The sequence below is a fragment of the Prionailurus viverrinus genome, chromosome A3 (genome assembly GCF_022837055.1).
Source record: "Prionailurus viverrinus isolate Anna chromosome A3, UM_Priviv_1.0, whole genome shotgun sequence".
NCBI classification, from domain to species: domain Eukaryota; kingdom Metazoa; phylum Chordata; class Mammalia; order Carnivora; family Felidae; genus Prionailurus; species Prionailurus viverrinus.
This window is the reverse complement of record NC_062563.1, coordinates 74,641,485-74,656,899: the sequence shown is the minus strand read 5'-3', so window position 1 is coordinate 74,656,899 and position 15,415 is coordinate 74,641,485. Positions and strand designations below refer to the sequence as shown.

The 15,415-nt window shown below is 35.8% G+C and overlaps 2 protein-coding genes across 7 annotated transcripts in view; one reads left to right on the top strand and one right to left on the bottom strand.

Moving 5' to 3' along the window:
* The window catches only part of PPP4R3B (protein phosphatase 4 regulatory subunit 3B), a 65,814-nt gene extending 56,479 nt beyond the window's left edge, over positions 1-9,335 (top strand). For 4 of the 5 annotated variants that reach the window (XM_047851970.1, XM_047851969.1, XM_047851968.1 and 1 more), the window contains 2 exons: positions 1,403-1,605; positions 7,670-9,335. In XM_047851970.1, the coding sequence (XP_047707926.1) occupies positions 1,403-1,605; positions 7,670-7,765 (299 nt within the window). In that variant the 3' untranslated portion in view covers positions 7,766-9,335. Of the gene's footprint in view, positions 1-1,400; positions 1,606-7,669 lie in introns of those variants that run through there. The other variant, XM_047851971.1, reaches the window with a different exon arrangement.
* A 2,112-nt stretch (positions 9,336-11,447) lies between these two features.
* CFAP36 (cilia and flagella associated protein 36) overlaps positions 11,448-15,415 on the bottom strand; it is a 29,747-nt gene continuing 25,779 nt past the window's right edge. The window contains exons 8-10 of one of the 2 annotated variants that reach the window (XM_047854223.1): positions 12,507-12,646; positions 12,166-12,312; positions 11,448-11,610 (exon numbers count right to left, since the gene is read on the bottom strand). In XM_047854223.1, coding sequence (XP_047710179.1) covers positions 11,509-11,610; positions 12,166-12,312; positions 12,507-12,646 — 389 coding nt within the window. In that variant the 3' untranslated portion in view covers positions 11,448-11,508. The remainder of the gene's footprint in view (positions 11,611-12,165; positions 12,313-12,506; positions 12,647-15,415) is intronic. The other variant, XM_047854224.1, reaches the window with a different exon arrangement.

Genomic DNA, 15,415 nt, shown 5'->3' with positions numbered 1-15,415 from the left:
AAATTTAATAAAGATACGCTATCAAGGGAAGAGAAATGAAAGTAAAATTTCCCATCCTTCAAATAGTTTAACTTGTTTTGAAAACTGAGATCTTACTTGGCTTTCAAAAGAACGAATCACTTTAATTCTATGGCCTAAAAAATTACCATTATTGGAGTACTAACCTCCATATATCATATAAATGTTTAATACAAATTTACATTTTGAAAAGCAAAGCATTTCCTGGACTTCATATAAAGTTTGTGATTTTGAATGTGAGGTATTCTAAAGGCAATTCTCCTTAGATAGTGTTTTATTGATTTATTACATTTTTCCTGAAACCGTTGTTCCCAGCATCATTCATCATGTACTCGTTAATGCTCTTAGTTCTGTTTACTTCAGCCTGGGGGAGCAAATAGCCCATTAAAATGTCCTAAGGAATAGGTGGTAATTTTTGGTGACCTAATTCTTCTACCTTTACTCATTACAGGCACTACCCTGACTGCCGTGGAAAGGGGCAGTGAGGCCGTGCTTGAAGCACTACATCCACTCAAGAATCATACACAAAAACAGCAACCAGATATGAAAGGATAGTAGATACCTATGCCATAAGAGAAACAGATAAAGGAACCTGGAATATTCAGGAAATAAGAGACTGATAGATATGATCATATCATCGTCTTTAAGCATTTAAAATACTGACTTGTGGGAGGGATTGTCAGGTTTTCACAAGGACTATAGGAGTATAGGATCAGTGCAGTGAGTAGAAGCTGCAAAGAGACAGTAAAAGGAAGTCAGGCAGGTAATGAATCCTTGATGTGTCCTAGATACAGCAGTGTAGAATTCTAGCGTAGGATGACAGATTCTGGTATATAATTCTTAAGATCCTTTCTAATCCTGAGATTTCTAAGATTCCAGCTAATTAAAGACTTACCACTGTACACATCATGCTGTACTCTTATAAAGCAGAGGCAATGATTTATAAGTTTTATTTTTTTTTGAATTTATATTTTTTTCCAATATATGAAATTTATTGTCAGATTGGTTTCCATACAACACCCAGTGCTCATCCCAAAAGGTGCCCTCCTCAATACCCATCACCCACCCTCCCCTCACTCCCACCCCCCATCAACCCTCAGTTTGTTCTCAGTTTTTAAGAGTCTCTTATGCTTTGGCTCTCTCCCACTCTAACCTCTTTTTTTTTTTTTTCCTTCCCCTCCCCCATGGGTTTCTGTTAAGTTTCTCAGGATCCACATAAGAGTGAAAACATATGGTATCTGTCTTTCTCTGTATGGCTTATTTCACTTAGCATACACTCTCCAGTTCCATCCACATTAACAATTTATAAGTTTTAAAGTTACTGTGCTTTTCAGATGCTTTGCTTAGGAATCTTTACTAAAAAAGATTTAAAATTTTGCTTTAGCAAAAGAAAGTGAAGACAAAGAAAACCTTCCCAAAAGGACATCATCTAGTGGCTTCAAATTTACTTTCTCCCATTCTGCCAGTGCTGCTAATGGAACAAACAGTACAAACAGTAAATCTGTAGTGGCTCAGACACCACCAGCAAGTTCTAATGGATCCTCTTCCAAAACTACAAATTTGGCCACATCAGTAACAGCCACCAAGGTATGTGAAACTATTCTATACACAAACTTTGCTTTTTCCATCTTTAAAATTATTTTATGTTTACGGAAGGAAATTTGGATAATAAAAATAATTTCAAAGAAGAAAGTTTTGCACGCTGTCATCAGAGAACATGACTGCTAATATTTGATTCTTCTTTAGGTATATGGGTTTATCAGACATGTAATTAAACAGTTTTGTATCTTGCTTTTATTTATTTGTTAAAAGAATTTTTCTTTGTTACTTAAATACTGTTGATGACCACAGAATTTCATTTTATTTATCTGTATCATAATATTTGTAAGCAACACACCCAGTAATATTTTGGAGCACATAAGTTGATTCTGCTATTTCATTGATGGGACTGCTGGTATTGTTGCATTTTAAGCTATTTTCTTGGATAGATGCATAAAGGAATGTTTTCATACATATTATCAGATACATCCAGAATGTCTATACCAGCTTATGTTACTATAAGCATTGTATGAGTGTGCTTGGCTCACTGCAGCTTTGCCAGTGTTGTTAAATTTATTTTTAATCTTTGCCCATTAGGTTGCATAAACAGAATAGATCTCTTTCCCAATTGTGTGTTTTGTGTTAGTAGCAACGTTGATTATTAGCCTTTTGAATTTGCTCTTCTGCAAGTTGTCTTTTCATAGTCTTGTCTTTTTAAAATTGGCTTATGTTTTTCTTAATAGGAATGAATCTTCAGTTATAAGGATATTAGCCTTTTTGTTACTTGCATAGCATATGTATTTCCCATTGGTTACTGTTTTATATAAACAAGTTTAAATTTTATATAAAACTCTCTTCTTTCATTTATATTGTTATTATACGCAACCATCCTTTTCCCCAAAAAGGAGTGGCATAAAATAAAAAGGCATAAATACAAGACAACTGTTAGGAGAAGAGTAGAAGGACAAGAGGAGGGAAATGTTACAGTAGTAGAAAACCTAATCTTAAGTGATGCATCTAGTTTTGAACACAAAATACAATTTGAATTTATTGTTTTACAAAAATGTGGAGTCTAGTCAGTATTGCATTGAGGTAGGCTATTGACTAAAGATCACAGAAGTAGCATTGTCACTGAGATTCTACTGCTTTTGAAACATTTTATGTTTTTTAACTAGAAGTTTTAAAATTAATTTTCCCTTCTTGATAGGACAATTTAATGTAATATTTGTGATACTATAGTAAGAATATTTGCTGTGGAGTTCAATTGTTTGGGTTCAAATCTTGGCTTTGCCTCTTTCTAGGCTGTTTGACCTTGAGTAAATTATTAAATCTCTCACAACCTTAGTTTTTTTCATTATAAACAAGGATAAAAGAGCACCTACTCTAAAGGCATGTTGTAAATATTAAATTTTTTAATAAGTGTAAAGAGCTTAGAACACTCTTTGCACCCTCTCAATATAGACTTTTTTTTTTTTTTTAATCAAAGCAATACATGCACTTACTGTCAAAAGTCAAAGTAGTATTAAAATGTTGAGGGAAAAAATCAGTCCTTTTTCCTTTCCACAGAGATAGCTTAAAACTCTTGTACCTTCTATTTCTAAGTAATATGTTAATACTTCTGGGTTGTTTTGCCAAGTTTAGACCTAATTTATTCTTGTTATGGTAGGTAAGAATTTAGCATGTGAACAGTCCTTACCACACCCTCACCCTTACTTCTTCTCTCACAATTTTTGGTTAAATAATTGATAATTTTATTGCTGTGATGACAATATAAATATTCTTTGTGAATTTTTTCCTGGTCTTTTTTCCTATACTGTATTTTTCTTGGTAACTTTTCTCTTTCTAGAGTAAATAATGGCCACCATTTTTTCATTTGTTGCAGTAGTTAGGTGCCTGTCACTAATTCTTTCACTACCTCTCAGGTTAGTTTCCACATAGTATCCCCTGTGGAGACCTCTGTCTTGAAGCCTCCCTTCCAGTTCCAGCTTAGATCGGTTGCTGTCTAGATTTGCTGCACAGCTTTTGTCTTATGGCTGCCTCAGCCATCATCCTAGTACTTCTTTTGCCTCTCTTTTTCTTGGATTGTTTCCTGCATCTCATGTCTCTGGACTCTTTCTTGATTTTCCCTCCCATTTTGGTGGAACATATCCTCTAATAATTGTTTTCTAAAAAAAAAAAAAAAAATGCCATGAGAGGTAAAATTTGAGACCTTCATGTATGAAGATATGTTGATTCTGTCTTCATACTTGACTGACAGTTTAACTGAATATAGAATCAGGTTGGAAATAATTTTCTTTTAAAAATTTGAAGTTACTGCTATCAAGTAATCTGAAGACATTCTTATTTATGATCCTTTGTGTGTGCTATTTTATTTTCTTCTTGGAAGCAGCCAAACAGTCATGTCCTTCAATTTGAGGACATTTTGTGCTATTTCACTATTAACTTATTGTTTGGATGTTGGGCCTTCTAGGTTTAGCTTAAAGTTTTCATAATTTTCCTTGCTTATTACTCATTTTTTAAATCTTCTTGTTCTACTTTCTGGGCTATTTCTTAGAGTTCTTAATTTATTATCCTTCCAGATAATTTTTTACTTATGACCGAGCAAAATGAAATGCAAGCACTAACACATTTTTTACCCTTTCGACACTAACAGCAGATTGCCGTATCTGTCTACATCTTTTTGGGGGACAAGGAGAAAACAGTGATTGTTCTTGGAAAATAAATTGTTCAGTCACTCTAGGCTATGACAAAAGTTTGAAATTAAGCAAGATAGGAGTTTACGGAAGTGAAACTAGTTAAATTGGCTCTCAGCCTTTTTCATCAAAGTGTAACCACATTTCTAAGTGGTGGCAGGTTCTTTATCAGCAGTGCCCTGTTTAACCATTTTCACTGTCTGTTTATTGCTGTAATCAAATTGATTGGTTCTTAAATAGATCAGATGTGAACTTTTCTAATTCTCCTTTGCAAGGCATCCTAAAGTTCTAATATATTTTTTAAAATTGCATTCTTTGAGGGGTGCCTGGGTGGCTCAGTCTCAGTGGGTTAAACGTCCACCTTCAACTCAAGTCATGATCTCACAGTTCCATGAGTTCGGGCCTCACATTGGACTTTCTGCAGTCAGGACAGAGCCTGCTTTGGATCCTTTGTCTCCCTATCTCTGCCCCTCCCCTCCCATGTTCTCTCTCTCTCCCTCTCTCAGAAATAAAAAATTTTTTAAAAAATTGCATTCTTTGAAAACTTGATAGTTTTCAAGGCTGGTAAGACATTAGCTACTAATGAAATTACAAAGTTTTTTTTTAGCTGTAGAGCTATAAAACATGCACGTTTTCCTTGAAGAAAAATAGTTACCAAAAAAAAAAAAATGAAATCAGAATGGGAAACTATTAGTAGGTGGCCAAAACAAACACTTCTTTTGCCCCAGATTAACAAAAGAGAACACTGCTCTTGCTTTTTTCACATAACACATAACAGACTTATCTGGGTGAGCTTTCCATATCAGGATATAAAAGAACTTCCTCCATAGAATTCCAGCGTATGATACACTTCAATTTATAACTAACCCTATTGACGCATTTAAAAAAATTTTAATGTTTATTAATTTGGGAGGGAGGGAGAAAGAGGGAATCCGAAGCAGGCTCCAGGCTCTCAGCTGTCAGCACAGAGCCCCACACAAGGCTTGAACTCACAAACCACAAGATCATGACCTGAACGGACTGAGCCACCCAGGCGCCCCCCGCCCCCCATTGATGCATTTTAAACTTGTTTCCAGCCTTGTGCAGTTAAAACAATTGTATGTGACTTTCTACACAAAATATTTCATATACATGTGTATTTTTTTTTTTTTAGTTTATTTAGTTTTGAGAGAAAGCGCAAGTAGGAGAGGGGCAAAGAGAGAGAGGGAGACATAGAATCTGAGGCAGGCTCCAGGCTCTGAGCTGTCAGCACAGAGCCTGAAGCAGGGCTCAAAACCATGAACCAGTAGATCATGACTTGAGCCAAAGTCAGACACTTAACTGACTAAGCCACCCAGGCACCCCCTTATACGTATTTCTGTATAGAATGTACATTTACAGTTTATCAAATTTACTCAGTAAAAATGCAAATAAGTAGGTAGGTTCTTAACATGGTATGTATGGCTGATACCAAAAGCTAGCTTTATGCTTAAGAAAATATTAGCAGTGTTCCTACCAGAGTTGGGGACAAGGTAGGATGCCACTATGATTGCTGTAATTTAACCATTGTTCCTGGGTATTAGCCAATCCAGTTAGGTGAGATAAAGAAATTAAAGCTATAAAAATTAGAAGATGTAAAAGCTATCACTCCTGCTGATGATTTTTAAAAATTTTATTAATCATGTTTATGGAAGATCTGTCCTTTGTTTTTTGCATAGAGGATAATTCTTGAATTCTCTCTCCTTAGAATTTTTTAACATGATGAATTATATTAATAGTTTAAGTCCAGAAACTGTCAAATTGTTTACAGGGTACACCTCTGGATTACAGGTCTTTTTACTTCCAATATTTCACATTTTATATTTTTATTCTTTTCAGTAAACATGATTTTTTTTCTATATAGGAGTTTGTTTATGGTATAGAGATAAAATTGAAATTATGTAGGTGAGTGTTTCAGATAGACTATTTCTTAAGAAGTCATTTTAAATGTTACCCATTGGGAACTGAAATGTTTGTGCATTATGATATATAATCTGTAATCCCTAAGCATAATGAAAACTTTCCTCGATAACTTGTTATCTTTGTGAATATCAGACTGGTGTCTTTTTATAAGGTAATAATGTCTTCTATCTCCTCTCATCTAACTTGTTTGGCTTGAAACCAAATAAATAAGAATGATATTAGTAATAGCAGCTAATAGCAGTTACTGAACACTAACTACATACTAACCACTGTGCCCAGTGCTTTTTATGTTTTATTTTCAATTTAATTTTCAAAATAGTTCAGTGAGGTGTAAGTACTATTAATACCAATTTTACAGATAATGAAAATGAGGCATAGAGATACTAAATCACTTGCCCACAGTCATGTACCTAAAAAATGGTGGCCTTGGAATTTGAAGTCAGGCAGACTACAATCAAATACATTCTTAACAATTTAGCCATATTACCTCTTGCTTATCAAACTTAAGACTTGTGTGTTATTAAGCTGAGAAGACAGCAGAAAGATGCTCACGTAAATATATGTTACAAAGAAATTTGATTTAATTCCCACACTTTCTGATAACTTCTTTCTAGCTGCTCAGAGACCTTTGTTGATTAACACTACAGTGGTTCAGTTATATTTTGGCAAAGTGTTACTGCCAGATGTCTGGGTTCTTTAGACATGAAGCTACGTAGCTGTGAAGTAGGAGTTATTTCTATTGTATTTGAGGTCTGAAGGGTTTAAACTAAATTCATTGTTTACAGCAGCCTTTTAACCTGTGGGACATACATACTAACTTCATGGTGTCGGTTCAAAATGATCACAGACCTGAGAACATGTAATTTTCTGGGTAGAATGTGTAGAGCTTTAATACGATTTTCAAAGGGATCCATTATGCATTAAAAGACCAAAGACCTGAATTACCTCATCTTTTCTTTTGGTTAGAGAAAGGTAGCCCTGAATTTTTTAGTTATTAGTTGTATGACCCACTTCATGTGTTCTTTATCATCAAAAGCAGAATGAAAACAGTGGTGTGCACATGAAATACATGAAGAACAGAGGCGAAAAGGAGGCTACTTGTCACTATTTTATAGTTTAAACATAGAGATGAACTAGTTCATCTCCAAGGTCCTTCCAGCTCACTCCTTCCAGTATCCTGATGATTTGTGAGTCCTACTTTTTGGAGATAATACTTTTCCACAGTGAAATTTTGCTGAATTGAATTGTGAGGTGTCATTAAAAATCCAAGGGCTGAATAAAAAAGTTGAGGGTAATAACTTAAGAGTGCCACCAACTAGTACCAAGTGTTCATAATTTTCAATCAGTTACTGTATCAAATTTATGTTTGAGATATATATGATTAGAAAAGTTGTGATGTCTTTAAAAGCAACTGCACTAATAACCTTTTTTTCCCTTAAGTTATGTATTTTAAAAAAAGTTGTTTTATTCTTCAATAGGGCAGTTTGGTTGGGTTAGTGGATTATCCAGATGATGAAGAGGAAGATGAAGAAGAAGAAACATCTCCCAGGAAAAGACCTCGTCTTGGCTCATAAAATACTTACTGGGGACCCTCAAATGTGTGGTCTTACTAAAATGCTGCATCTGTTCAATGAGCTGAAAATCTGAATCAGAAAGCTTTCTCACTTGAACTTATAAATATACAAGGAGTAGCAAAAGATACTCAGTATATCAGCTAGGAGAGTTTAGTTCTGTAAAAAGAAAAACAAACAAAAAAAAGGCTTCCCAGGAACTTGATTGCTTGCTAGTAATTAAGGGGTTTGCCTTTCAGGCTGTCAAAAAAAGGTTAGTGACCTGAACCTGGGAGATAGCCTCTCAGTGAGGAAACTCTCAGGTTTAGGAATGGCTTGGGGAGGGACAAGGTTGATAAAATATTAAATGCAGGGTTGCTCCGGGGTGGGGGGGTATCCGATCTAGAAACAATTGCAGAACTTTAGTTACAAACCCAATAACATTACTTGTATAATGGTGCTGGCCATGTTGTTCTTTTAATCAGTTGCCTCTTTTTAAAAAATTTTTTATGGAAAACAAATTCAACTATCATAAAAGTGAAGTTATGCTGTTGGGACCATTTTTTGAAGTTTTAACAAATTCAGCCTTATAGGTAGTTGGAGGGAAGTACACTCTGTGTTACAGTACATGTTGAGTTTTCTACACCATGAATTTTCAGTATGTATTTTGATGAAAACAAGCTGGATTCAAAATGGAGAGTTTTGTCAGTAGAACTTTAAAATCAGCACTTTTAGAGATAACTGATGCCAAGTATCAGTACAGTAGTATTTCGAAATGATTTTTTCTAGAAACTTGGGAGTGGGTTGAACAGAATGTTTCCAACTGTCTCCCTCCCAGTCACTCTTTGGTGGAGGATACTTTGAAGTCACTTTCTGTTTTGATGGTTAAGTTGTCTCTGTCCAGAGCTGCAAGCTAGTTTTAAAGTGTAATTTATAAAGACTTCCATACAAAGAATAGTGCTGAATTAAGTGGCATATCTAGAGGCCATTTTGATCCAAGAAGTTACTTCAGTATCAAAGTCAGTATGCAGCACATGAAGTTTTTCCATAAACAGGGGTGTAATATGAAAGCTGCTTTTTTTTTTAAAGAATAAAAGCACATTCCATGTACGTAAATGAACTTAAAATAGTAAGTTGAGGCAAACAGTTAAGAAGTTTTATTTTTAGAACAGCAAGTTAACTGTAAATATTTTAATGTTAGTTTTGCTCATCTATGATCTGAGATCATGCTGAAGTGAGAAAAACGTCCCCCAAACTACAATTTAATGCATTGGGAAAAAAAGTGAAAAATAGTAATTCCAGCTACAATCTTCAGATCACCCTTGTAATGTGTTATGGGTCCATTTTTCCTGGAATAGCTTAAACTGAAGCAGTTTCCCCTGTTTTGGAGATTTTGTAGTTAATTTTAATTTTGGCTATTGTTTGGAAAAGATGGGCTGTCTGTGTAGATATGAAGTATAGTTTTTCCATAAAACAGATGTTTATTTTGTATTAAAAAATACCACTGTACTTGTTTTACACCATTTGTATACATGTGGTGATATTAATGCTGACCTGTAAAATTCAGGAATTAAAATGTGACCCTGTAATTCTATGATTGTTGCTTTTGTTTGGTTTGTTGTAAATATAAGTTAACTCCATTTTGAGATATGTCCATTTTATAGTATCTTTTAAAAGTCAATAAATTATCCATAGATATTTATTATAAACCACTAAGTCATACACCAATCTGAATGAAATAATTCTAACAAAGGTTGACTGCACTTTAAGTATTACTGATTCTACTTACAGAAGGTGTGCCTTGGGCAAATAAAGTCCCAGCACCAAAACATCACAGCATGGGGCTAGTCTTATCTCTTTGATTAAAGGTTCATATAATGAAAAAGACCTTCCACTTTAAGAGGCAAGTGACTCAGGATAATTTAAACTAATATCAGTAAAATCACCATCTGAATACATTTTCTTTCAAGAAAGTTCTGTGAAGCCCCTTTCACTCCTCTTAGCTCTTAATAAATTTCCTCTTGTCATCTAAGAAGCCCAGGTCTAAAGCATTTCCCTATTTACTCTTGACTCTTACTGATTAAGTAATTTTAAAGTTCCAGTAGGAAATATTATCTCCATACCTTATGGAGAGTTTAATTTTCCTTTCTGAAGAATTGCCACGAGTCAAACATTTAAATCCTCATCATCAAAGATAGGAACCATTCTTATAGCAGAAATGTGAATGTTTTGTTGACTTACAGGATAATAGTCTTCATGGTACCTAGGCTCACCCACAATGATATGAAAAGAGGGCTTAAAGTATCCTTTGAAAGAATATTAAGTTTCCACATGTTAGCTACTGTCTTAATGACTACCCTCACTCAGGCAGATCAGGATTTTTATATCTTTATCTTCACTCCTTGAAGCAAGCCAGAGCCCACATTTGTATGCCTGAGGTTCTCTTAAAATTATATCTGTAAACATGTATCCAGTATAAAAACTATTTTTAATAAAAAGTTACATGAAACATTTCTGTGTTTTAATCACTAGTTTTTCCTCTTGTCCATCTAAGTGATGAAAATGTAAAAAATGTAAAGTAATGCTGGTTTTTCTCTGCAGGTTGAAGACTGGAGCTAAGCGAATTTTGGTATCCCTTTTTAAAAGTTTATAACTGTAGATTTAAAGAGATAAATTGGAATTATAAATTCAATCTCAGGAGTAACTAGAAAAGGGGGTGCCTGTTGGATGACACAATACAGGAAGTTTCTGAAAGAAAGGTCTTCTACTATTCTGGTTATCTGTGAACAACTACAGAAGACCACCCAGGGCCACTTCACACAAAAGACCTATACCCAGGGCCACATTCCCCCCTGGAGGCTCAATCAATTATTCCCTTTATCTTTTTTAATGGTAGGCTTCCTAGAAAGAGTAATTGAGTATTTTTAACATCCCCCACATCCATTTTCCAAGTCCCATTTGCTCCTGCCTCACATGTAAATGCCAAAATCTATCTTAACACTGCCCATGATAATTAGTCTTTTGATTGGATTTCCTTATACCTGGTATACCCACAACTACTCTTACCGAGTAATCTCCGTACAGCAGCCACACTTTTGTTTTAAAACTGAACAGTTTGATGATGTAACTTCCCTGCTTTAAAACTTTTCAGTGATTTCCCACTGCCATTACAAAATCGAAAATTCTCACATTCCCTACAAGGCCATGCAAGTCAGTACCCCACCTACCTCCAATTTCACACACTAACCCCCTCCATTCTTTGTAGACTCACCATACTGCCCGCTCCTCACAAGGTGCTTTATTCTTTTCCTGGTGGCAGGACCTGAGTTGTTTCTTCGCATTTCTCCCCATAATCAGCCTATCAGCTTGAATATTCATTGCCTTCTCAAGGAGGCTTGGCCAGCCCTGCTTAGAACACCACCTTTCCCTTTAAACACTTTGCTCTTTGGGCCTTCTTCGCTAGCCCCATGAAGGCAGGGGCCTTGACAATCTAGTTGACTGCTGTATCCCTGGCACTCAGCACAGTGCTTAGCACAAATAGGTAGCCAACTTTGAGTAAATAAATGCACTAGCAATTGAGTTTCTATACCCTCTCAGCTCAAGTAGCTGCCCTCCCCACCACCCTTTACCTCAAAAGTTTAATAAAGTAGTAATAATGAGCTTATATTTGCATTTACAAACAAATATTTGAAACTAACAGGCTCAGTTTAAGGATTAAATAATTTATTTTTAAGAAAATTTGAACTTTTGCTAAATTGCTTTTAAAATTACTTATTAATAACTTCTTCTTTAAGTTTCTCTGCAAGCAATCTCCTCTTTAGTAATGTTTGCTTCTCCTCTGCTGTCATTTCTGGTTTCTCTGTCATTTCCTTAAAAAACAAAAAAACAAAAAACAAAACAAAAAAAAAAGAAAATAAAATAAAAGGAAAAAATTGGCTATAGTATAAGATGGGTTCATTAGTCTAGAATTCCCAACATACTGCCTCAAAGAGCACTTTCAGTAAGTAGAAATTTTAAAGGCCACATGTGGACTGGGTTCCCTAAATCTCTTCTTGGCAAAAATCTCTTCTTAGAGAAGAAAATCTCTTGGAGTTTGTGGCCACTGTATTGTTGCTTTGTGATTAAAGTATTTCCAAAGGCTTAGGTGAAACAGACTGCTGATCTTTAAGCACTCAGCAGGGCAAGTAAAGAAACACAAAAAAATGTTTATAATGAAATTGCTGTCACCTCAACCTCACAAAATGTTCGTATCATGACCATTTCACTGTAGAAAAAAATTTGGCAGGTGCTACACTCGCAGGGAGGTTAATAGGAATGGATGGACTACAAGCAACATTCATTATCAGGACTGTCTTGCACACACTCTGATTTTGAGAATTCCACCTCTAGATTTGCAAATTTTGACACAGTAAAGCCATCCATACCTCTGCTTCCCCAGCAGGTTTTCCCTTCTCAGAATTTTGTATCTGCTTAGTCTTCATATCCTTTCTCATGGACATCAACTGATCTCGCTTCTGCTTGAGATAGCGCTCTCGTTGCCTGAGCTCTTCCGTTCCAAGTGTTGATAAATTCTGGGTCAAAAAAGAGAAGGAGCCATTTAAATTCAAATCCACACAATAAGTGGCACAGATAGCCACTGGCTTATTGAACTCAAAATTGAGTTCAAGATCATAACAAAAGCCAAGTGTATGGCTGTTTACATTGTTTGTTCTTAGTACTTTGCCATTTTGCTCATAGTTCTTAAAAAGTGGTGCTTTTTACTTACTGCTATTGGTCCTTCAACGCTTGCATGTTCTAAGCCAGGAATCTTCAGGCCTTTTTGTGGGAAGGAGGAAGTTTCAGGCAGCATTTCCGGCTTTCTTGCTAAAGGTTGTACTGACTGATTAGCAAAATGCATTTTAACTTCTGGCAGTAATTAGATAGAGACCAATTAGAATACTGTAAGAAATATTCAGTATGAGACTAGGTTCACCAAAATGAGCTAGTGTTTTTTTCTCACTGACTTTTTTCTTATTTTCCAATCAACACACACTGATTCAGTGCCTATATTGTGTCATATACCTGGTGACAGTAATAAACATGGTTTCTGTCCTCAAGGAGCTAGAACCACTCTTTCTCATGAATGATGACATTTCTTTTTTTTTTTTTTTTTAATTTTTTTTTTCAACGTTTATTTATTTTTGGGACAGAGAGAGACAGAGCATGAACAGGGGAGGGGCAGAGAGAGAGGGAGACACAGAATCGGAAACAGGCTCCAGGCTCTGAGCCATCAGCCCAGAGCCCGACGCGGGGCTCGAACTCACGGACCGCGAGATCGTGACCTGGCTGTAGTCGGACGCTTAACCGACTGCGCCACCCAGGCGCCCCTTGAATGATGACATTTCAACAAATACCAAGCTCCTGCTGTTTGGTACTACAGCTACAAGAAGTATAATTCTTGTCTAAAGATTAGAATTACCACTATAATGTAATACAAGGCTGACACATAAGCTCAATAAATAGTACACTAAAATCCCTTCCTGGTAATGTAATTGGTTGTCAAACTTTTGCTTGCAGGTAAAAACTGTTAAGTGAACCTTTATTTTCAGAACAACGAACTTAAAGCTATAACTTTTTGTATTGGCAGAGTGCATGCCAGTAACATCATTTTTTGTTTGTAATACATACTGAAGAGAACTACAAACCTACCAATTCTTTAATAAAATGTAAAGATTTTAGAGTTGAGGTAGAACTTAGAAGAGAGATAAGAGAGCACTCAATATTTTCCAGTTATTTGGTGACTGCTAAGAGTAAGACGATTAAAATGCTAATTGCTTTTCTGAGCAATTTGTTACTATAAGATAAGGTGATTTTTAAGATAAAACATTTTCAGGGTAAGTATGTGAACCATGAAAGACAGCAGAGTGAGAGAAGAAAAGACTCAGATAAAGATGATACCAAGAACTGAAAACAAGATGGGACAACATGATCTATGTGTCTCAAAATGCTTGAAAATCATGGCAGCACAGTAAAACCAGAAATAAGTCTCTGTATGAACAAAAAACTTGCCAAAGGACCACTGCTTTAGCATGGAGCGAGTGGAATGCTGGCAGGGCCAGGGAGGCTGGAAGAAGAAAAGCTCTTCAGGCTCTTGGACATAAGGGAAGCCTCCAAAGAAGAGATGAGGCTGGAGCTAACATTCCAACCAACCTAGACTACAAAACTAACTTAGAAATAAAGACCCGCTTCAACAAATTAGTCGTGATTTGCTCACAGGAGTTAAACATGCCATTCTTACTAATAGTGACTTTACACAGAGGTACGCTTGGCCCCCAGATATGGAAGCAGAGAGCTGAAGAAGGACAATTCCATTCATTCTGAGGAGGGGGGAATCCCAGGCACATAAGTATCTATTTTTTATTTTTTTTAATGTTTACTTATTTTTGAGAGAGCGCACACACGTGAGCAGGGGAAGGGCAGAGAGAGGGAGACAGAAGATCCAAAGCGGGCTCCATGCTAACAGAGCCCAAATACGGGGCCCAAACTCATGGAACCACAAGATAATGACCCGAGCCAAAGTCAGACACTTAATGGATTGAGCCATCCTAGCGCCCATGCACATAAGCATTTATATTCAACTCATGTACTTGCTCTGGATAGTTCTTTCCTTGACTTTGTTATGAACATCTTGTATATTCTAACTCAGACCTAGAGAGGAAAGTACTTGAAACCAAAATACTTAGCTTCTCTATTTCTAGGAATAGACTATCAGAAAACCAAGAAGCTAAAAGATCATCTTATCTCTAGCAACTCTTTGCATCTATCTGAGAACAGATGCTTATCCATTTCTAGCAAGAACCAAGGAAACACATGAACAAAAGGATTAAAAAGGAAGTCAAACTGCTTTTTGATTCTTCCCAAATTAGGTCTTCAAAATGGATTTCCATCACTTTGCATAAAATGATTTCCCAGAATATCAGATATACTCATTTTTTAAAAATAGAATAGTTTTTCAAAACTAAAATCATTACTTTAGAAATTATCTGCCATTTTTTCTGTGCACTTATGTGCATACTTGAGTTATATGTAGTTTGAGATTAAGTTTTCTATAACTTCACTTTAACAGATAAAGAACTAGAGGGGCATCTGGGTGGCTCAGTCAGTTAAGCATAGGAACTTGGCTCAGGTTGTGATTTCACAGTTTGTGAGTTCGAGCCCCTCATTGGGCTCTGTACTGACAGCTCAGAGCCTGGAACCTGCTTCAGATTCTGTCTCCCTCTCTCTCTCTCTCTCTGCCCCTCCCCCGCTTGTACGCGCGCTCTCTCTCTCTCTCTCTCTCTCTCTCTCAAAAATAAACATTAAAAAATTTTAAAAACAAAAAAACTAGACAAAGCAAATTTATTCAAATTATGTCAAACACAAGACTGAAGCAGTGTGCACTTAGGTCTGTATAAAACAGAAAGTTAAATTTAGGCCAACAAATTAAAAAAGAACTCAGACAAATCTAAAGCAGGTACTTTCATAAATATAATCAAATGAAGTTTTTCTACCTAGAATCTGAATATGAAAAAAGAAAAATGATTCCATTTGCTAGGAATAAAGAAGCAAGGCAATTTCATAAACTTGCTTCTGTTTCCTATACCTCATTGTTTTATCAACTAAGAGTACCGTAAAATCAATCAATGAGTAAACATC